Raw genomic sequence first — 19,847 nt, 5'->3', positions numbered from 1 at the left:
AAAAAAACAACTTAAAAGTAAAAAAAAAATACAACTGAGGAGTGGCTTACCATGAAAACGTTACTGGAATAATAATAATGAAAAAATATGGCGTCATCTCATTTACTTTTTAATTTCTGTACTTGGGTGGATCAAATTGGTTTTTGTCTATACAATATATTGGTATAGAGAGGTATGGGGGGGAGGTCTTGTAAGGATTGACTTTAGAAAAAATGTACACACACGTGCGCGCGCACACACAATGATTGAACAACATATAACAACACTCATTAGCAATGTAGAATTTTCATATAACTTTAATGATCTACCAACATAAACTACAACCTTCACATTCTGCATAAACAGGACAAAACCCACATTTTAACACTCAAATTTTATGAAATATATATTAATGAAAATATGAGAAAACATAATGGTGTAATGAATGAATGGGCCCAATTAACATACTTTTTATCATTCTTATTATGTAGCTACTTAACTCTATAAATTACTAGGAAAAATTTAAGATGATAACTAAGTGAAATATACCAATATGAGACATGAATTAAGCTACAAAAGTAACTAAAAAAAAAACATTAAGATGTGAACTTTTATGATACTTTAAATGCATTCGATTTGTCATTAATAAAATTAACAGTTTTACATATTTTTAAAAGTTATATTTTTTTACATACCAGTTATAAATTTGTATTAAATTCTTTTAATTTATTTTTTATTGAAAGTGTTCAATAAGTTGTAATAAGAATATGCTGCATTTATAGCCTGAAATGGAGGCACAAACAAATTAGCTATATTTACAGGAAAAATCTTTTCAAATAAATGCTTTACTTCTTAAATTAAAGGATTTTGGAAATGAATTCTGAAAATCAATGTAACTTAAAATTCATTACATGAATCAATACAAATAATTAATAATGTCAATGTTACATTCTCACTAGCCACCGGGATGCAGTTAGGAGATTATGATAGGAAAAACTGTTAAAATGTGATCATTTTTCTAAACCTATTCTGAGGCAGAATGATATAGCAGTTACAATTATTATTATGTATTTTACCTTATTGAAATATCAGACAATAAGATTTCAGTACTGTACAATACTTACAATGTTGTATCACTAGGTGTAGACAGGCCATGGATCTGTGCTGGAAGGTGGCTCAGTGAGAGGCAGTAGATGTGATCCTGGTATCTGAGCTGAACAAGGCGATGGAGGGGGGACCTCGCTGGATGGTGGATCAGACTTCTGGGGCGACTATTGGGCTCCCATTGGCTAGTGTGCCAGTGATTGGCTGGGGATCAGAGAGAGGCTTTATATGGACTGACCTTGCTGGCTTGGTGGTATACAGCTGCTACCAGTCGCCCAACACTGACATAGAGGATTTCCTTACCTTCTTGGACGATCTGAGTGAAGATGTCACCAGGAATAGGAGCAGGAGTGTACTGGTGGTGGGGGACTTTAACGCAAAGTCCCTTGAATTTGCTGGTCGAGTAACATCAATTAGGGGCCTTCACCTAAGTGAGCGGGTGAGTCTGCTGGGTCTCAGCTGCATTAACGGAGAAGGCGACACGTTCCAATGGGGAGAATCAAGATCGGCCATAGACTTGGCATTTCTTACGGAGGATCGTGTTGGCGACTATTGTAACTGGAAGCTGCTGGAGGAGGAATGCCTATCAGATCATAGGCTCATCATATTTGATTCTCTGACAAGTCACAGAATTGACCCTCCGGCGAGAATGGTCACCTCCAAGGTAAGCTGCATCGAGTTCTCCCGGAGGATTGCAGGGCACCTGATCGGAGTTGAGTCTCCTGAGCTGTTTGCAGAGATATCAGTGGACGAATGTAGGCTTTCTCGGGTGACTTACACCCGACCGAGGCGACGGCACGTTTATTGGTGGAGTGTGGAAATTGACAGGTTGCACAACGGTCAGGAGAAGGGCCTACCAACGTAGTAAAGGATGGGACACTGTACGCTCCGAGGATTTACGACGAGAGTATCTAACAGACAGGGCGGCTCTAAGATATGCCATTAAACAGGCGAAGAGGAGGTGTTGGAGGGAACTTTGTGACAGTGTTGATGGAGACCCGTGGGGCCGGGGATACCGGGTTGTGACTGGGAGGTTTGGCCAATCGCTGCCGATTCTGACAGAGGAGCAGGTACGGGCCAGTATGAGAGCGCAGTTCTCGTATGGTGAAGACCTCCTGCGAGATTGGTGGTTAACGATATTCCGTCCTTTCGGGTCGAGGTACTAGTCCGGGCCAGTAGACGGATGAGACTACACAGGAGTCCTGGCCCAACCCACCGGGTTGGTCTAGTGGTTAACGCGTCTTCCAAAATCAGCTGATTTGGAAGTCGAGAGTTACAGCGTTCAAGTTCTAGTAAAGCCAGTTATTTTACACGGATTTGAATACTAGATTCGTGGATACCGGTGTTCTTTGGTGGTTGGGTTTCAATTAATCACACATCTCAGGAATGTTCGAACTGAGAATGTACAAGACTATACTACATTTACACTCATACATATCATCCTCTGAAGAATTATCTAAACTGTAGTTACCGGAGGCTAAACAGGAAAAAGAAGAAGGAGTCCTGGCCCAGATGGTATAACGATCGAAGTAGTCTGCCTCTTAGTGAAGGAGACATCGGCATAGGTCCTTCGAGTATTTAATACCATGCTGTGCCGCGGTTCCTTTTGGTTGGTATTGGTAAAGAAACTTGGTACGGTGGAGGCACCCACTTCGTATAGGCCCAACTGCCTTATTAATAATATTACGAAGCTTTTCGAGAGGATGCTCGATTCCAGACTCCGTGAGGAGATTATGGTGAACGGAGGGCTGCACATGAGGCAATGTGGCTTTCAACCAGGGTGGTCGACGGTCGATGTAATTGACGCGGTGATGAAGATTGTGGATGCAGCAGCGGCGGGCACTTGGAGGACATGCAGGATTCCGGTGGTAATACGTCCGAAATGCCTTTAACTCCCTCAGCTGGGACTCCATCTTTCGAGCGCTGAGGGGGTGGAGTGTGAGCGGCTATCTTAACACTGGGATGTTGGAAGACTATCTTAGCGATAGGAAGCTGGTATACAAACTTGGTGACGCTGATCTCTGGTTCCGGTCCACCTGTGGGATTCCCCAGTACTCCGTTTTGAGCCCGCACCTATGGAATATCGTGTACGATGAAGTCCACCGGTTGCGATAGCGGGGTGTCACCCCTACTGCCTACGCTGATGATTTAGCCTTGTGGTGGTGGTGGCAAAGACCGAAGAGGAGGTGACACGTGCCGCGAATGCCGCTATCGCGATGGTCAGTGAGTGGATGGCCGGGGTGGAACTCAATTTGTTCTGCGATAAATCTCTATTTGTCCCAATGGCGGGAAGGCGGCGACTGATGGCTTTCCCGATTTCGATGGAGAGAGCGATGATCCAATCACGAGAGGCCACAAAATATCTTGGAGTGTGGTTGGACCATAGGCGGTCATTCACTCGTCACGTCCAGGCGGTGAGTGAGAAAGCTGGGCAGACTGTCAAGAACTTGGTTAAGTTATTATCGAAAGTTGGAAGGCCTCAGAAGTCGAAGAGGAGGCTGTACGCGCATGTGGCGGACTCAATTCTTCTTTATGGCGCGCCAGTGTGAGCCATGGCTTAAGAGAGCCATGGCGGTAGGGCGTAACAGAACACTGTTGGAGGGAGTACAGCGCCGTATGGCTCTTAAGGTGGCATCGTCATACGCCTGTCTCGACTGAGGCGGTGCTGGTGGTGACTGGGATGCCGCCACTTCAGCAGCTGGTGGCGGCTCGTATGCAAATTTATCAGGGTGTATCTAAGGACGATGCCAACAGAACTGTCTACAGCGATTGGCAAGCCATGTGGGATAAGTCCACGAAAGGGACGTGGACGCATCGTTTGATCGCGCACATTGAGCCGTGGGCCGAGAGGACGTTTGGCGAACTGGGACTCTGGCTGATACAATTCCTGACCGGCCATGCGGTCTTTCGATCATACCTGTGTGGACGAAGAAGGGCTGAAGACCCCTTCTGTCCCTACTGTCGGGAGTTAGACACGCCGGAACACGTCATATTCCAGTGCCCGCGGTGAGACGAGGAACGCCGCGACTGTACTGCCGTAACTGGACATCTCGAGGTGGGGACCATCACAGAGGATCATCACACGATGTTACGAAGTTTAGTAGACTTCGACACTATAACGGGGTTTGTGTCGGGAATACTGCAACTCAAATATCGGGAAGCGAGGGGGGTGAGGAACAGCTCCGTACGGAGCTGCCGTTCGTCCGTGCTTGCACGGATGGACGGTGTGATGAAGTGCGTGGACTCTCCAGCCCCTGAGCTAAAAGACTGAGTCGCGGCGAGGCCGTTCCTTCGGGGGTGTCCCCGTTAGAGGCGAAGAACAAAGGACCGAGTCCCGATTGCTGGGTGATGGAGGCCGGGAACGGCATAGCCGGGCCTTGCATTTCCTACGTCTGGCGACTAGAGGCAAAGGCACCTCCCGGAACCGTGTTCAAGCTTAATTGGGTGAGGTTCCGGGAGGCAGGGAAAAAATGTATCACTATTAGAAAGTTTACTTCATATTCTTTAAGAAAATATAAATCTGGCATGCACATTCATGACTTCAATAAATGAGGAACAGAGAAAAGAGTTTTCCAAAGAAACCGAAATACTTGATAGAAAGTAAAGTTTTCTTTAATTGTTATTGATGCATATGATTTTGTCAAAAAATGATTTTTTTTTGTTAGCGTGTTTGCAAAGGAAAACAAAAGATATTTAAAGACTAAGAAAAAACATTTAATTACAAAGTATAGATTTTTACGTCCGTTATCAATGCCTTAACACTGATCATTTTTATGTATGACTATAATCAAAAAAGCATAATCTATATGTAAGAAGAGTCCTGTTTAATCTTTTCAATAAACAAACCTTCTTCAAAGTGGTTATTAAAAAAAAATAATCAGATGTGGACACCATATGACTTCCTTGTATGCCTATTAAATTACATATACCCAATTTTGCTGCACTTTACTTAAACTTATTTCACTTGAAAGTTAGATATGATCCTCCAATTTTTTAATAAAGTGGAGTTACACAATTGCTGAAATATTAGTTATTAACATCAAATATTTATACAATTATTAATTCAACAATCTTATATGAAATATGAGGATAGAGTTCAAGTCCCTTTATTATTTGTATTACCAGATCAAGTTTATTCATATCTTTGTGAGTTGCTGATCAACAAAAGTTTCAGATTTCTAGTGTGTCGTATAAATAAAAGTTAATAATAATTAAACTATTCTGTTTAATGAGCTCCTGTATGCTGGTTAAAAATGTTAATTTCGACCTTATGGTGTAAAATATTCACTTTTTATTATTGGATTATTTGGTGAATAATCAAAAATGAAAAAGAAACAATTATTCAGGAAAAAGAAAGATAACATGAAGAAATACATCTCACAAAAATGACAAGAAGATTAATATGAAGAGAAAGAAAATGTGAAGAATAAAAAAAATTAAGAGAAGATGATAAATATAAAGGGGAAGAAAATGTTAAAACTAAAGAAAGAATAAAAAGATTAAGAGAATATAAATATAAACAGGAAGAAAACATTAAGACCAACGGAAGAAAAAAGTTAAGAGAGGATGATGAATATAAAGAGAGAGAAAATATGAAAACTAGAGAATGTGCATACAAATTATGATCAGAAGAATTATATCAAACCAAAGAGTGATTAAATGACTGGCAACAAAAAACAAATAAACGAATTGATGATCAACTCTGACTAAGGGAGAATATTGTCTGACAATATCAGAGAAGTAATGAACTGAAAGAATTTTTTTCAATTTATTCAAGATCGGGCAGGTATGTATGCCTCAGCTTATATGTTGTTCATGTAGGGTCTATCTTTCAGTCATTCTATAGTTAACTTTAATGTAGATAAAATTAAACTAGAAAATCCAAAAATAATACGATTTTAAATTATAATTTTCAATTAATAATAAATAATTAGATGTTTCACTAAATCTGTTACTAAAGAACAGATAAAGATACTAAAAGATCAGATAAGGATACTAATGATCAGAATCTAGATTTTTAATAATGCCAATTAAATTACATATTCGCATTTTTAAAAGTACATAAAATTTTATTTCATTAACTTCTGAATTTTTTCATATTTATTTATTTTTTTTATTGTTATCATTGAATTATTATTTATTGTAAAATTTTTTTTCTATCAAAAGTTAATAATTATTAATAAATCAATATATCTAAAAAAAAAGTTAAAAAAAGCTTGAAGTCGAATTCGAACTGATGTGCCTTCCCCTTTTAAGATCCAAATATTTCATTAATTAAAATTTTATTTTGTTATAACTCTGGAACCAATGAAAATAATTACCACTTATGATATATGAATGAAAAGCTCTCAGAGAGGGCTTATGACTGCAGTAAAGAAAAAGTCCAAAATCCAAAGTTGAATTTTGGGCTTTTTTGGACACTTTTGGTTGTCAGTTGCAATGAAATTGGGCGGTGCACAACTAGATATTAAATCTGTGACATCATGCTGAAACTAATCAAAATGGATTCAGAGATGTTCAAAAGGTATATTTCCAATTAAATCTGAAAACCGAAATTTTTGCAATCACAATATTTTGTTTACTTTTCACAAGGAAGTAAAAAGTAGTTTTGTATGATACAAAACTTTCCATGGGTATGCTTCAAAGAGTCAATTCATGATTTCATTTGGGTAAAGTTGTTTTCACAAAATTGAGGCAATTATTTTAGAATCATAATAAAAAAGCTTTATTATTAAAAACAAAATTATTCTATTAAAAATCTGACATTATTTTATCAATGGGAACTTTTGTCAATATTTTAAACATTTTTATCAAATTCTTCAAAAAGAAAAAATAGTGGATGTTTATATCATATAAAAGTAGTTTTTTAATTTGTTTTTCATTTTTTACTTCCTTGTATGAAGTAAAGGAAGTATTGTGATCGTGAAAATTTTTAGTTTTCAGATTTCAACGGAAATATCCATTTTGACCATCCCTGAATTGATTTTAACTAGTTTCGGTGTGACATCAGTATAAGCATACATATATACATTGTTTTTCATCTCGCATAACTCAAAAACGTTTAACTGAATACAAATTCTTTTTTGAATTTTGGACTTTTTCTTAATTGCAATAATAAACCCTCATTAAGAGCTTTTCAATGATATAACACAAGTGGTACTTATTTTCATTGGTTAAAGAGTTATGGTCAAATGAAATTTAATCAATGAAATAATTTGATCTTGAAAGGGGAAGGCACATCAGTTCGATCATACTTTATTTTTTTTACCTTTTTTTTTTAATTTAAATATATTGATTTATTAATAATTATTAAACTCTGATTGTAAAAAAAATATGATAAATAATAAATCAATAATAACAATAACAAAAAAAAAAAATAGAAAAAATATCAGAAGTTATTAGTGATATAAAATTTTATATACTTTTCAATTTAAAAAAATGTGTATATGTAATTTAACAGGCATACAAGTAAGTCATGTAGCATCCTTATCAGATTATTATTTTCTACGAAGATTTTATTTATTTATTTTTTTTGTTATATATAGTTGATTTGTTATGCATTCATATTTGTTTTGTTGCTTACTATCTTTGACTTTAGAAACAGATGTTATTAATGAAAAAAAAAAAAAATTAATAATGGTGTTTGACTAATGCTTTCAAAAAAAAATGCTCTCAGAGACAAAATCAAGCTTGGGGACTATAATATAAGTGGTGAATGAATAATATCCATATACTGACCTCATAACCAATAATTTATGTAACCACTATATTTATATAATATTTCTATTATAGATTATAAGAATATTCTTACCATAGCAAAATTTTTTAAATTCAGCACATGTAGACGAAATGGTTTAATTTCAACTGGTCTGTTACTTTGACCCATAATAATTAGTAAAGATTTTTTTAACCACTCTGGTTTATCGACCCATGAAAATTCATATAATGCATTTCTTAAAGTTTCACCCTGAAAAACTTATATTTATTAAGATTTTTTCTTTAAACTGAAAATAACTTTAAAAGTAAACTTCAATAATTTTTAGGTTCAGTATCAGTGATTTTTATTGACTGGAAACTCACTTTTTGGTACAACCAAAAACAAACAAGTTTTGATAACATTTTTTGAGATGTGAAATGTTTCATGAGTATTTTTATAGCTTTTTTTGGGTGCATACTTTAAATTTTTCACTGTCAAAAGAAGAATATTTCTGAAAGATAGAGGTTATTTGTAATTTGTATATTACAAGTAATCAAGGCTAAGAGGGATTAGGAGGTCTGCCTTTGTGTGGAAATAGAATAGCAGTCTTAATTTGGGAATGTGAAATGAACAACAGATAAAACAGAGTATCAAGCCAAAATTCATACAACATCTGGAGCAACAACTGATCTAGGTTAAGTGCTTTTCCTTATCCTTGAAACTGTTTAGTTACATAGAAGTAAAGAACAAAGGGGCTGAAAAATGAGACAAACAAATCCACAGTACTTTAAGGCTTCAAGTACTTGTAATTTCCTGAAAGATTGAAGTATTTTTACTCAGTATAGAAACAGCATATTACTGATTAGTGATTTTTTATTGACTTACTGAAATGTGTGACAATACAAATTTTTTTTTAAGATTGAAACGGGCCATGAAGTTCAGTGTTGATCAGGCTTCTTAAAGAAAATTTGTAACTCAACTTCAGAGCAATTTATTACTTGACAAAGTTTAGAAAATCAAAAAAACACATAACTGTGAAGTATTTCTTCTTGAAATGTCTGAAGTATTGAGGGTACAGCTAATAATACAATGAAGTGATTATTGTATCATGACAAGAATTGTAAGCAGTAAGAACCTATTTGCTGGTTGAGCAATCAATCTCCATCCAGGGCAACAATTAGGGATCGATTAATACCACATAGAAGCTTCCAGTTGAACTATCAACTTACCCATTTTTATACATGATATTTTAGTCATGTATTTGTTATTTGTGAACAAATAAGTGAGTAGACTGTTAAGAAATTATAACAACATTCAAAAGTTATTTCACTTAAAGAGGGAAAATCACCTGCAATATTAAGAATCTAATTTTTTTATTTGACAAGACTATTTTTTAAATACTCCATAAGAAATTATGATAACATATTCACAACCACTCTGAATGATCAGTAACATATTGGTGATCAATATCTTCAATGATTTATTATACTTACGGGAAGTAAATGGGTAACAGTTTAAAACACTGACCACCCTTAAATTTTATTTACTGTAATCAAGCAAAATCTGGTGGTAGAACTTGACAGAATAATTCAAATACTTTTCTAGAAATATTTCCCTTCCTTGTGTTAAATATATTTGCTATCAGACTTTGATGTTTGTTTTAGTTACAAAATATGCAACTAAAGATATCAATGCTATGAAGAGTTAATAGATTAAATAATCTACAGTTCATTTGTACTAGATTATCTTTAATACTTGTGACTATTCACAATAGTTTACTGTACAAAGTGTATACAATATTTTAACTCAGGTTTTATACAACAAAACCTGAATTCATGAAGAACATGTAGCTGTCAGTTGTTTAACCACTGCAGGTGGTGACTTATTAACATTTGAAAAAATTGCTAGATTCATATTCATTGTTAATCGAGTGTCAATGATTGTGAAGAATAACTATTTCTACTAAATATAGATAAAATAGCATTAGATATATTAATGAATAAAAAATTATTCATATACTTATATGTGGATATAATATTAAGTTTTCGAATTGAACAGCTTATATGCAGTACATATATGAAAGAAATGTATTAATTTACCTCAGTAATGACTTTTTCTCCGGTTGCATCAAGTAAATAAGTCATATAAGCTGCAACAATGCATAGCAAGCCTTCTGATAATTTAAATAAAATGTCACTTTTCTAAAAAAAAAAAAAAAATTACACAAATTTCTTATATCATATATTTTATGTAGTATATATATATATATATTATTATTATTATTAATAAACTTAAATCAAATCAGAAACAGCACTTCCTTCAAAATTAAACTACCTTATTTTTTCCTACTATTTTCATGTTTGCAAAACCCATTGTTTAGACATATATTTACATTATTATCAGGAGTACCATTATCTTTCTGAATAGTGCACAATCATTTAGGACAGAGGTGCAATAAACGTTCATAGAGAACAGCTGTGAAATGCCCCATACAATGTATCGACAACTACAATCATTAAAAATTCAACAGAATTCTTTAGAACAGATCTAAAGTGAGTGAGTGTTCAGTTACGTTCAGATTAGATATACATCTAGCAATTCATAATTTTCATTGAAATGTTGCTCTGCAACAGTTCCTTACTTTTTATGCCTTGAAGCATAGGGTCTCATTGTGAGGAAAACAAACTTTCAAAGTAATGGAATAATTATAATCAAAACCTTGTAAAAACTGAGTTAAATATTTTTGCACACTATACTCCTGAAAGGTTAGTCAGTCCATGAGTCATTATCCTCTTTGATAATTCACTTCATTGTGAAGGAAATGATTATTCAAATGCCTTTCATCCAGAGGTCCCAGATTCGAATCCCAGTCAGGCATGGCATTTTCACATCATTCATCTTCATCCTCTGAAGAATGCCTAACTGTGGATCTGGAGGTTAAATTAAAAAAAAAAAAAAAAAAAAAAAAAAAAAAAAAAAAAAAAATGCAATCTAAGTTAAAAATTTGCTGGTAATGTCAAAAATGTTGTTATGAAAGATTGCAAAGATCTATCACTTTGATAGTTTGATCTTTGGATTCTACAGACAAAAATCATCACTGAATGCAAAATGCATAAAATTCTCTTAATCCCAGTTTTGGATTACAAATATAACCAGTCTTATTTGATTTATAAATTAATTAAATTAAATTAAATTAATTAATTTGATTTTGAAATATATGTCCAATTTGATTTTTTAGATATAAAGATAAGAAAAATAAAGACTTCAAGCCTTCTCAAACATGATATACACCAAAAAAATTTGATTACAAATTTGCATTATCTGTTTCTGTGAAATATCCATGACAGCATTTGAACAGCTTTGATGCCATTTAAAAGTGCCTACATGAACAAATGCTGTGAAAAAGATTTTCAGAGCATATTTACTTAATTGAGTGAAACATTTTTCATAATGCTTCTGCCAATTTGTTCCAGGTAATTTATCTTTCAGTTTGCCACAGTTTTTAGTAATGCACTTCTGACTGATGTCATTACAGCTTCTATTGTACTACGATATTGCAATATCTTGTATTTAATCAGTGGGTGGTGATCCTCAAAGTCTATAATATAATTGTCATGAGAAAAATTTATAGACAGAATACTTTTCAATATCTACCTGCCTTTTTTCCAAACCACCAATCAAAGGTTATTGATTAGTTTAATTGGACTATATCTGCTGAACATAAATTTTAATATGTACTAATACTAGAATGAAGATTTTAATGTAATTTGCTAATCTATCATTATTATATTCATATTTTATAATAAAAATATTTTTAGTTACTTGAACAATAAAATAAATTTCCATGCACATAAATACAGAAACCAAGTAATTGTGTACAATTACGTTCCACTCAATTCCATTATTCACTAGATTTCTTTTCCTGCAAACAAGCAAAATAAAAATAAATAAAATCTATGAAATATTTATTTAAATCTGCTTTTGTATTTTTATAATTGCCACTTATCTGTTTATCAGGGGTTTCTTCATTTAGTAGCTTCTATTGTTTTCCTGTTTGTCATTAGATTGTGACGACCTGTCTTAGCCATTAATTACTTTGACTGCTGTTACCAACACTATATTTTTTGTTATTGACAAGGACTTATAAAACAATTTCATGAAGTGTTTTTATAAATATCAAAATGTTTTCTGATTTTTATATAATTTCACTGAAGTCTTCCAGCTTGCTTCAGCTAAATTATATTGGTTCTTACGTTATTCCTATCCAGTTACCTATCTAGATTTATTTAAATTTTCCTTCTTCTGGGTCTGAAGGTGGTCTGTTTTAATTCTTTTTCATCCCTTTTTTTCAATATGGTACTTCTAAATTGAGTATATTTCTAATATTTTTAACCTTTGCAATGTAATTAAAAATTTTTAATTGACAGTTTATTAAAAAAAACAAAAAAAAATTATAAACAACCACTTTTTTGGTATCTCGATTTAATTTTCAAATTATACTTATTGTTTAACTAAGTTGCATCAGAAGTAAAATCATCTTTCATTCCTAAGCTGGATTTGAATACTAACACTTTATTATTCTTTTTAACCTAAAATAGTTAATATAAATCTTTATGTAGTAATTCAGATGTCTTGGCAATTTTTGTACCTGAAGACACTTGTAAATTAGTGTTTTAAAATAAATATTAAACATTTTTTGATTTATTACTGTTATGTTTTTTGTGATTTCCTGCTTATAAAAATTGTTTGTGGCGTATTTATGTTACGGATTATGTTCGATCAAGGAATAATATGTATTATTTCTTCTTATCGAATTGGTCTGTTATACTTTTTTTCTGTTTAGCTTCTGGAACCACTTCAGAGGATGGAATGAGGATGATATGCATGAATGTAAATGAAATGTAGTCTTGTACAGTCTCAGGTCAACCATTCCTGAGATATGTGCTTAATTGAAACCTGACCACCAAAGAACACTGGTTGGTATCCAAGTATTAAAATCCATATAAAAGTAATTGCTTTTACTAGGATTTGAACCTTAGAACTTTTGACTTCAAAATCAGCTGATTGGTGATGATGAGTTCACCACTAGACCACTAGGTGGGTTTGTTATATTAAATTGCTTCTTCTTTTTAACTGTTACTCTCTATTAAGAACATAATTTCTAGTTAGTTAAAATGTAATATATTTTTATTTTTTATTTTTCTGTTTAGCCTTTGGTACCATCATCAGGGTTACTTCAGAGGATGGATGAGGATGATATGTATGAGTGTAAATGAAGTGTAGTCTTGTACAGTCTCAGGTCGACCATTTCTGAGATATGTGGTTAATTGAAATCCAACCACCAAAGAACACCAGTATCCACGATCTAGAATTCAAATCCGTATAAAAGTAACTGCCTTTACTAGGATTTGAACCTTAGAACTTTCGACTTCGAAATCATCTGATTTGCAAAGATGCGTTGTCCACTAGACCAATCCGGTGGGTTTTAAAATGTAATATCCGAGTCAACTTAAACACTTAATATAACAATTTAGAAATGTATAAGTAATATTCATAAAACGTAACGTAAACTTAATACAAATGTTCAAGTTAAATTATTGTATAATTTGTCTACAATTAATAACAATATGAAAACAGTGAGCTAAATATTAAAATAAAACATTACCTAATTATAAAAATTTGTATATTTTTTATGAATTCGCTCCCTCCATGGAGTGATGAATTAATTAGCTGCTCAACATACCGATAGGCAAATAATATTTTACCTGAATTATTTTCAAAACTTAATTCAAGAAATTTCAACACAATATTAAGACCTTCACAATGAATAGATTGGTCATTTATTCCTCCTTTAGCTCCACAGTTTGTCGGCTTATGGGAAATCAGGATAAACAGTGTTAAATATCATTTTTGTCATGTCATAGGACAAACTGTTTTTAATTTCAAGGAATTATCTACAGTATTGTCAAATTGAAGCTACCTTGAACTCATTTGTACTGACTGTACACTATATCTTTTGATTCCAGGGATTCACAACCTCTGATTCCTGGTTAGTTCCTTATCAAATCTGCTGTAATTACATCCTGATATCGCTAAAACTTCTGTTAATTGCTTAGGCTGTTGTCAGTCAATTAAAAATTTATGCGATCTATATGGAATAGTGGTCTAAGAATTATTTACATCAGTTACACAAACGTAACAATAGCGAACTGTTAAGAAAAACTTATATCAAGGAGATTTAATTTTAATACCAGATAAAAATTACGCTCCCTTACAATGTTAATATAGCTTGATATTTATGTGGTTAGACAACCTAGTATGTGTTGTAGATATAAAAAACTACAAATGGAATAATTAGTAAGCCAATCAATAAACTATAATTATTACAGATTTTGAAGACATGAATAAGTAATTATTAATGATTTTTATTGTACTTTTCATGGTATCTGTTTAACATGGTAATTCTTATCTGAATTCATTTATCCATTGCAGATACTCAACTTTACAAGAGAAGCATTATATAGTAGACAGTTTTACATGTATCGTCTGGTCTCTCTCAAGCGATTTACTTATTAGTAAGTTTTTCCATCTTGTATTTGTGGTTACTATCCTTTAGAGCAATTATTAATGTAATGAAGTCATTCAGATATGTAGGTTTCAAAATATTTACTTAATCTACTATTTGAGATGTTCATTATGCATTGTATCTTCTAGCATCTCTCAAGCGATTTATTTATTAGGAGGTTTTGCTATCTATTACCTAAATAAGAAATCTGTCCATAGATACAATTCCATAGAATTATGTCCATAGATGGAAGTAAACCACAGTACTTGTGATTTATTACCCGTATTAGCAACATACTTTTATAGTAAATCCTGTTACACATGTAAAACTATCTCTTAACAAGATATATGTATATCTTGTGTTTTACACACACACTCAGACACACACGCACACGAACACACACACACACAATCATGTTTACACCATTTGCATGAAGTTGAAGTAGCGTTGAAATATTACACTACTCAACTACTAATTTCAAAGTTATGTTTATGTTTGAGGTTACTTACTTCACATATTTATTCAAGCTCAAATTTATGTTTATTCAATACTTATTCTACTATACACCGATTCAATTAGCTACTACGTTTATTCGAGGTTTGTCTACTCTACGCACTGATTCAATCAACAATTACGTCAGAGAAAAAAAATAATAATTTACTGTACCGATGTAGAGTTGTGCTTTCATAGTTTGTCCTGGTAAAAATTACTTATTGTGCATGAAAACATAGTAAACAAAACAAATCAATATTGATTTGATACTGCTTCAAACCTGACTTGCTTTTTCTGACCGTAGTTACATAGGACTCGTATGTTTCGACGACCGTTGCTTCGTTGTAGAGTCATAACCATAAACTCTTCCAATTCTAGTAGTGAATGCTGGAGATGAAGTTTGAACACCAAGTTCGACACTTGGAAGTAATTTAGCATTGCAAGTTGCGCTCCCGCCGTGGAGTAAAATTCATGGTAAAACATTTTACGGTAGTTCTAAATCTCGCAAATGTCGTGGATTATTTTTCGATTTTGCTGGTTGGCATTTTTGTTATATTTTGAAACGTGTGTTCGATTGAATGCCTGTCATCATCATCATCAAATTAAATGTTTTTCTCTTTAAAACGTTTATTCGAATTGCATGTTTGTGTTTGGCCAAAAGCAGGATAACAAAATATTTGCTTAAACATTAGTTGAATTTTCGCTTTTTGAAGAAACTTTTGCGTAAATTTGATGCTTTTTAAATCATTTCCTTTTACTTCAACGTAAACTCGCAAAAGGATACAAATACAAACATCGCTATGAAGCAGTAGAAAGACCATAAGCACATATCTACATAGCACATCATTTACTCGGCTGATAAATATAGCTTGTACTACCTAGCGCCAAATAGTTGTAATACAATTTTCGTAGAAGAAAGTAAAAAACAATCCAACAAGATGGTTCACTACCGCATATTCATCGTCAGATGATTTCTTTAACTAAATTGCACCCGATTGGTTGGATTGGCTGAAATAGATTAGTAACCTTGCTATTGAGATTAAACACGTGTAGTCTTCTCTTTCTGGAGTTACATTAAGACTCTTTCATTAAAGTTCTTATGCATAATATTTTGTGCACATTATTTTATAAAAATAATTCCTGATAAGGAAAAATTTTTAACTTGATTATATCGAATAAAAAATCATACATGCAGACGTAACAAAATAAAAATTAACTGCAAACAAAAGAACCTTCGATTTCGTAGCAAAAGATAGATTTTAACTCCAATTTATTTTTATACAATTCAATTTTTTTTACTGGTATAATAGTGTTTAGTTATTAAAGAGACACTTTTATTATCTCTCGTCTAAGACAACTCTGCCTTTTATAAGGCAAGGCGAATGACCTTAAATATCGTAACCGGACTATGAATAAATGGAATTTGAGCGATGGAGGAAATAAAAATCTGAGCTCTGTTACTTATCGAATCATTATAAAAAAAGTAACGAAAAGTACACACTTGTAAATGCAGTACATTAAGTATGTAAATAGTCATAAATTTATTGTCATATTTACTGTTAATAAGTGCAGTCATAAACGGTAGATTAATAATAACAAGAAAAATATTTAATTTTGTTTTTAACGTTTTCTATTGCAAAGGTTTAAATTAAGGACGATTTCATATTATTTATTTCTGACATAATTCAATAAATGGGCTAACTACCTCAATTACGAGTAGTAGCAGAGAAAATAACTTTATTAAATGCAATGTTTAACAAGAAATAATACTTGAAACGTTTCATAGAGCGGTATAGTGGAGTGGTTAAGATCATAGCGTCTGTATCTATGTTTGATAATCGGTAACAATAGTTAGGAAACCCCTACTTTTACATTTAAAAATTTATCGAATCTATGAAGATATTTTTAAAGATAGAATATACGATTCGAATAATTTTGAACAAATCTACGTATGAAAATCCTATAAAAGAAATATCAGCTAATAGCCGTTTAAAAATTCATTAGATGTTCTTAAAGGTTACATGTTCTTATACATATTTTATGACATCATTAATCTATTTTTCTAAATAAGGTGAAATAAAATATCCGTGTCAGTGGAACGTAATAATTATAGTAAACTTTTTTTTTACTCAATTTTTTTTACGTAAATGTCCGTGATCTTGCAACATCAAGCAAGTTGATTAATCAACTTGTGTGACTTGCTAAGATAAGTTCTGTTTCTTTGTGAACAACTTATAATATTAAGAGAAATTATAGATGTTTACCTGAAAATATATTGATGATGTCGAATAAAATAACTAAAATAATCTTTCATTATTCGAACTTCATTTTCTAAATATATTTTCGGTGTATTTTCATCGACATCAGAATCATATTTTGTACAAATTTGTCGAGGAAGATCCTCATATATAATTGATGTAATTTTATTATTGTAAATATTTCTGATAGAAAACATATCTTGTATTTCTTTTAACGATAAGCAAAGTAATTTCATTTCATTAGCTACAATTTGCATCGAGTTAAAAGTAGTTGTATAAATTACATAAACGTAACCCGTCACGTACGCGTTGAAAATAGATTGCAACGCATATATTACAAAATATAAAAATAACGATTTAAATCGGAAGGGATAACGACACGGGTATGACAAAGGAAGTTTTTCGATATCTATATTACTGTAATCGGAACTCATCAGTACGGTTATTGCATTAACAGCTGGTAGTAAACTTAATGTAAGGAGAAAAAGTATCGCGGTATTTCGAGTGAAATCATTTTCTTTCGTTAGATGTACCTTGAGATCTTGTAACAAATTATTTCTTTCCGTCGTATAATTATAAGGGAATTTGTAATAATTACTTTCGATAAATTCAACGGTCATTATAAAAACTTTCCAATTTATAACCAAAGTAGCTGAAATGAAGCCAATAACGCTAATTAGCGTAAGTGATTTTAAAGCGTTTATTTTATCCTCCATATTGTCCCAGTACTGTATTACGAATAATATGTTTCCGATAATTGTTACAAACAACAATATAAAATAAAATAAACCTTTTCCTTTTAACGATCCATTTTTTTTATCATATCCTAGAAGAGTTATATATTTAAATTTTCGTGACATAGATCGTATTGATGCTGTTTAGTGACAGAATAATAACCAATGTTGCTCACCTACAAAAGAAAAAGCAAACCAACAAAAAAAACACGTAATTAAATATTATACGTATAAAAAGAACTGGCATCAAATTGCAGTTACATTTGCTGCGTACTGCTATTAAAAAGGCGAAAATATCCAAAAAAAAATACAGGTCATTAGAGTAAATTCACAAAAAAATATTTTTTTTATTATTAAATCGTACGATATTATTTAAATAATTGGTCGAAAACAGTAGAAATATTAAATATACACCTGATTTTTGGGTCTTTAAACATATAAAATATAATCGGCTTACAAAATATAAGATTTTTTCGCTTAGGTAAAAATATTGCCTTTTTTCCCTAGTGCTTTACAAAAATTAGCCTACGGGGGGGGGGGGGGGTGTTCAGAAGTAGGGCTTCAAACTTTTTTTTTTGACCATTTTTAACTAAGGGGGAACCGTTAATCGCCTTGCAGACATTGTCTTGGTCGACTCTAAGTGACGTGGCTGTAAGTTAGCCCTCCCCTTGAATGCAGCTTAAAGCTGGCTCCCATCATCGTGACCACCTTTTTTGGTTGCCAGGATGTCTCTTCTCAGGGTAGGGCTTCAATCTATAGAAACTATCTTTTGTGGTATTCGAGGACTGGTAATAGGAATTAGTACTGTGCGAAGTTAATGGTGAATTAATTCTTTAATTTTTTGGTGGGGAATGAAATAAATGTAAAAAGAATTTAATCCAGTAGAATAGGAATCTTGTTGAAAAATAAAACGTATTTGACTTCTCTTGCGACGTCAACGGGACGCCTTTGGTTAACAGCGTTGCGGTAGATTTTAGAGCGAGGGTGGACTGTATGTGTTCATAGGTGATGAATGAAGACAACACCTTGTTGATTATTGAAGGATTGTTTAATTGTACGCCGTCTTGGCGGTTTAAAATAATTTTGTAACATAGCACTTGTAACTTATAACTTAACATTAAAGACAGCAGACATAAACTAAATAAAACTTAAAGTAATGTTCAGCCGAACAAGAATTGAGAAAGTCTATCCGGACGCGACCGCCTTGGAGCAGGTATGAGTGCAGACTGGTTACGTACACTGCTCCGGGAGCAGCTTGCGACGTAGAGTGGCGTGATGGTCTGGCTACCATAGTTTGCCGTGGGAACCCTAGACACCGCTAGGTTTCAGCACCCGACGCAAGAGGGTGTGAAAACGTAACAACTTCTGTATCATTAGTCGGAATTTTTAATTGGAATTAAATTATTTTATAAGCTCTTTCTCTCCTATCAGTACCGTGTTGCTAAATTTCAATGATGTATATATATTTTGTTGGGTCTCATGGGTTATACGACCATCACTATAAATATATAAAATAAAATAAAAATATATATTTATATTTATACAAATATAATGTGTATGAGATTGATAAAAGAAAAATAATAACAAGTACAAGACGGCCTACAATTAAACAATCCTTCTTTAATCAACAAGGACAAGGTTGTCTTCATTCATCACCTATGAACACATACAGTCCATCCTCGCTCTAAAATCTACCGCAACGCTGTTAACCAAGGGCGTACCGTCGACGTTGTAACATATACAATACAAAGCTATTATCTGAATTACTCTATTAGAATTCGTGGTTAATGAGAGAGAGGGAGAGAGAGAGAGTATTGATTGGTTGTGTACAGAAAACTCTCATGTATGTTGAAATTATATAAAATATTACGTTCTATCAATTATATCGCTCAGGATACCCTTTCTTCATTATATTTTTAAGAAATATTTTTTGAGAAAAAATTCATTTTATGATTTTAAATACATTTTTTAAGAAACTGAAGGTAATTAGCTATTAAATTAATTTATACCTTATTTGA

At 32.7% G+C, this 19,847-nt stretch overlaps 1 protein-coding gene across 2 annotated transcripts; it reads right to left on the bottom strand.

Moving 5' to 3' along the window:
• Window positions 1–636: 636 nt before the first annotated feature.
• Window positions 637–15,036, bottom strand: LOC142324435 (odorant receptor Or2-like). 2 transcript variants are annotated; one of them, XM_075365266.1, is made up of 5 exons: window positions 14,855–15,036; window positions 11,603–11,702; window positions 9,880–9,981; window positions 7,895–8,050; window positions 637–762 (listed from the first exon to the last, which is right to left on the bottom strand). In XM_075365266.1, the coding sequence occupies exons 2-5, from the start codon at window positions 11,630–11,632 to the stop codon at window positions 706–708; spliced, it is 345 nt and encodes a 114-aa protein (XP_075221381.1). In that variant the 5' UTR covers window positions 11,633–11,702; window positions 14,855–15,036; the 3' UTR covers window positions 637–705. The 2 variants fall into 2 exon arrangements, with proteins under 2 accessions (XP_075221381.1, XP_075221382.1); XM_075365267.1 differs by lacking the exon at window positions 11,603–11,702.
• Between the last annotated feature and the right edge of the window lie 4,811 nt (window positions 15,037–19,847).

Source organism: Lycorma delicatula, chromosome 5 (genome assembly GCF_047948215.1).
Source record: "Lycorma delicatula isolate Av1 chromosome 5, ASM4794821v1, whole genome shotgun sequence".
Classification (NCBI taxonomy): Eukaryota; Metazoa; Arthropoda; class Insecta; order Hemiptera; family Fulgoridae; genus Lycorma; species Lycorma delicatula.
The sequence above is the reverse complement of the archived record's forward strand: the minus strand, read 5'-3'. Positions and strand labels throughout refer to the sequence as shown.

Excerpts from the sequence above, each read along its gene's own strand:
- LOC142324435 (XM_075365266.1), bottom strand. The coding sequence starts at position 11,632 with ATGTGCATGGAAATTTATTTTATTGTTCAA. Across the intron at positions 9,982-11,602 it reads AAATTTATTTTATTGTTCAA|AAAAGTGACATTTTATTTAA; the intron begins GTAACTAAAAAT and ends TTTTTTTTTTAG. Across the intron at positions 8,051-9,879 it reads GAGAAAAAGTCATTACTGAG|GGTGAAACTTTAAGAAATGC; the intron begins GTAAATTAATAC and ends TAAGTTTTTCAG.